The following is a 1,315-nucleotide window of genomic DNA, read 5'->3' as shown; positions in this document are numbered from 1 at the left end:
TCCAGTTCTTTATTGAAGTAGGTATATTAATTTTCTTTAATTTGAAACAGTTCTTAAAACAACCATTTTCTATTGATGTAATTGAAATTGGGATTTTAAAATATACAAGTGATGTACATCCACTAAGAGATTCATACTTTATTTCACTGATTGATGTTGGTATATTAATTGTTACCAATGATGAACATCCTTTAAAACATCCATTTCCTATTGATGTAACTGATGTTGGGATATTGACACATGTTAATCTTGTGCATTCTTTAAAACAATTATCTCCTATCCATTCTATACTTGTTGGTATATTAATTTCAACAAGGTCAGTACTTCCTTCAAAACATTCATCATCAATTCCATTATATTTTTCTAATTCTGATAAACTATATTGTTTTCTGTCTTCACTTGTAAATATATTACTCATTGATATTTTATAATTTTTTTATCTGTTGAAATACTGATGAATGAAGAATTAATGACCTTCTTTATTGTTCCAGTGATGTTTATTATTTTTATTAATACCTAATTTCAACACTAAATTTACATTAAAATAACATTGACATTAATAATGGAATATTATTTTTATACTATAATAGGATTCTATCGTTTTATGAAAGACAATAGTAACCCTTATCGTTTTCTATTGATAGAAATGATATTTATATTTTATTTCTTTCTCTTTATTTTTTATTACCCCCTTTTTATATTTTCTAAAAATTGTTAATGTTCAATTTATTAAAAATGAAAAAATTATCTTTTTATCATTTAGACTTTTATTTATTTCTTCACTTATTATTTATTTTTTATTTGATTATGGTGTTATAATTATTAAATTTCATCAATTATATAGTTATTTCAATATTCTTTATATTGTACTTTCTAATATCAATTCTTGTGAATATGATTAATTATTATTCTTTTTATATTTGATTTATTTCAATTTATATAAAATTTTCTATTTATTATCATTTCTTCTTTTTCATTTTTATTTTGTTCATTTAAATCTTATTCTAACATATTTTATAAATTATTTTTGTTATTATTTTTATATTCATTAATTTAAATTTACAATAAAAACATTATATTTTTAAATAAATATTTATCTATAAATTTATTCTAATTATTTTTATTAAATTCTTCATTAAATCAATTATTATTATATTTCTTTTATTCATTTCTTTTGTTTGAAGTAATTTATTCTTTATCATTATAACATCTATTATTTTTATATTTATTTATCTTTTTATTACTTATATTTTCTTTATTCTCATTCATTTATTATATTTATCATATATCATGTTAATATATTTTATATCTATTA

The 1,315-nt window shown here is 18.3% G+C and overlaps 1 protein-coding gene across 1 annotated transcript, besides 5 other annotated features; it reads right to left on the bottom strand.

Annotated features, from left to right (window-relative positions):
* EDI_346720 (uncharacterized protein) lies at nucleotides 1-418 on the bottom strand (the record flags this gene model as incomplete). Its single annotated transcript, XM_001734928.1, has 1 exon — nucleotides 1-418. A coding segment is annotated over one exon (418 nt), but the record flags the coding sequence as incomplete, so codon positions are not given.
* Nucleotides 419-744: 326 nt separating this feature from the next.
* Nucleotides 745-850: a microsatellite.
* A 52-nt stretch (nucleotides 851-902) lies between these two features.
* Nucleotides 903-1,050: a microsatellite.
* Nucleotides 1,051-1,092: a sequence feature (AT_rich).
* Nucleotides 1,093-1,281: a microsatellite.
* Nucleotides 1,282-1,293: 12 nt separating this feature from the next.
* Nucleotides 1,294-1,315: part of a sequence feature (AT_rich) that runs on past the window's edge.

The sequence above is a fragment of the Entamoeba dispar genome, genomic scaffold, assembly GCF_000209125.1.
Source record: "Entamoeba dispar SAW760 scf_1105229458785 genomic scaffold, whole genome shotgun sequence".
Classification (NCBI taxonomy): Eukaryota; Evosea; order Mastigamoebida; family Endamoebidae; genus Entamoeba; species Entamoeba dispar.
This window is presented reverse-complemented; position numbering and strand designations above follow the sequence as displayed.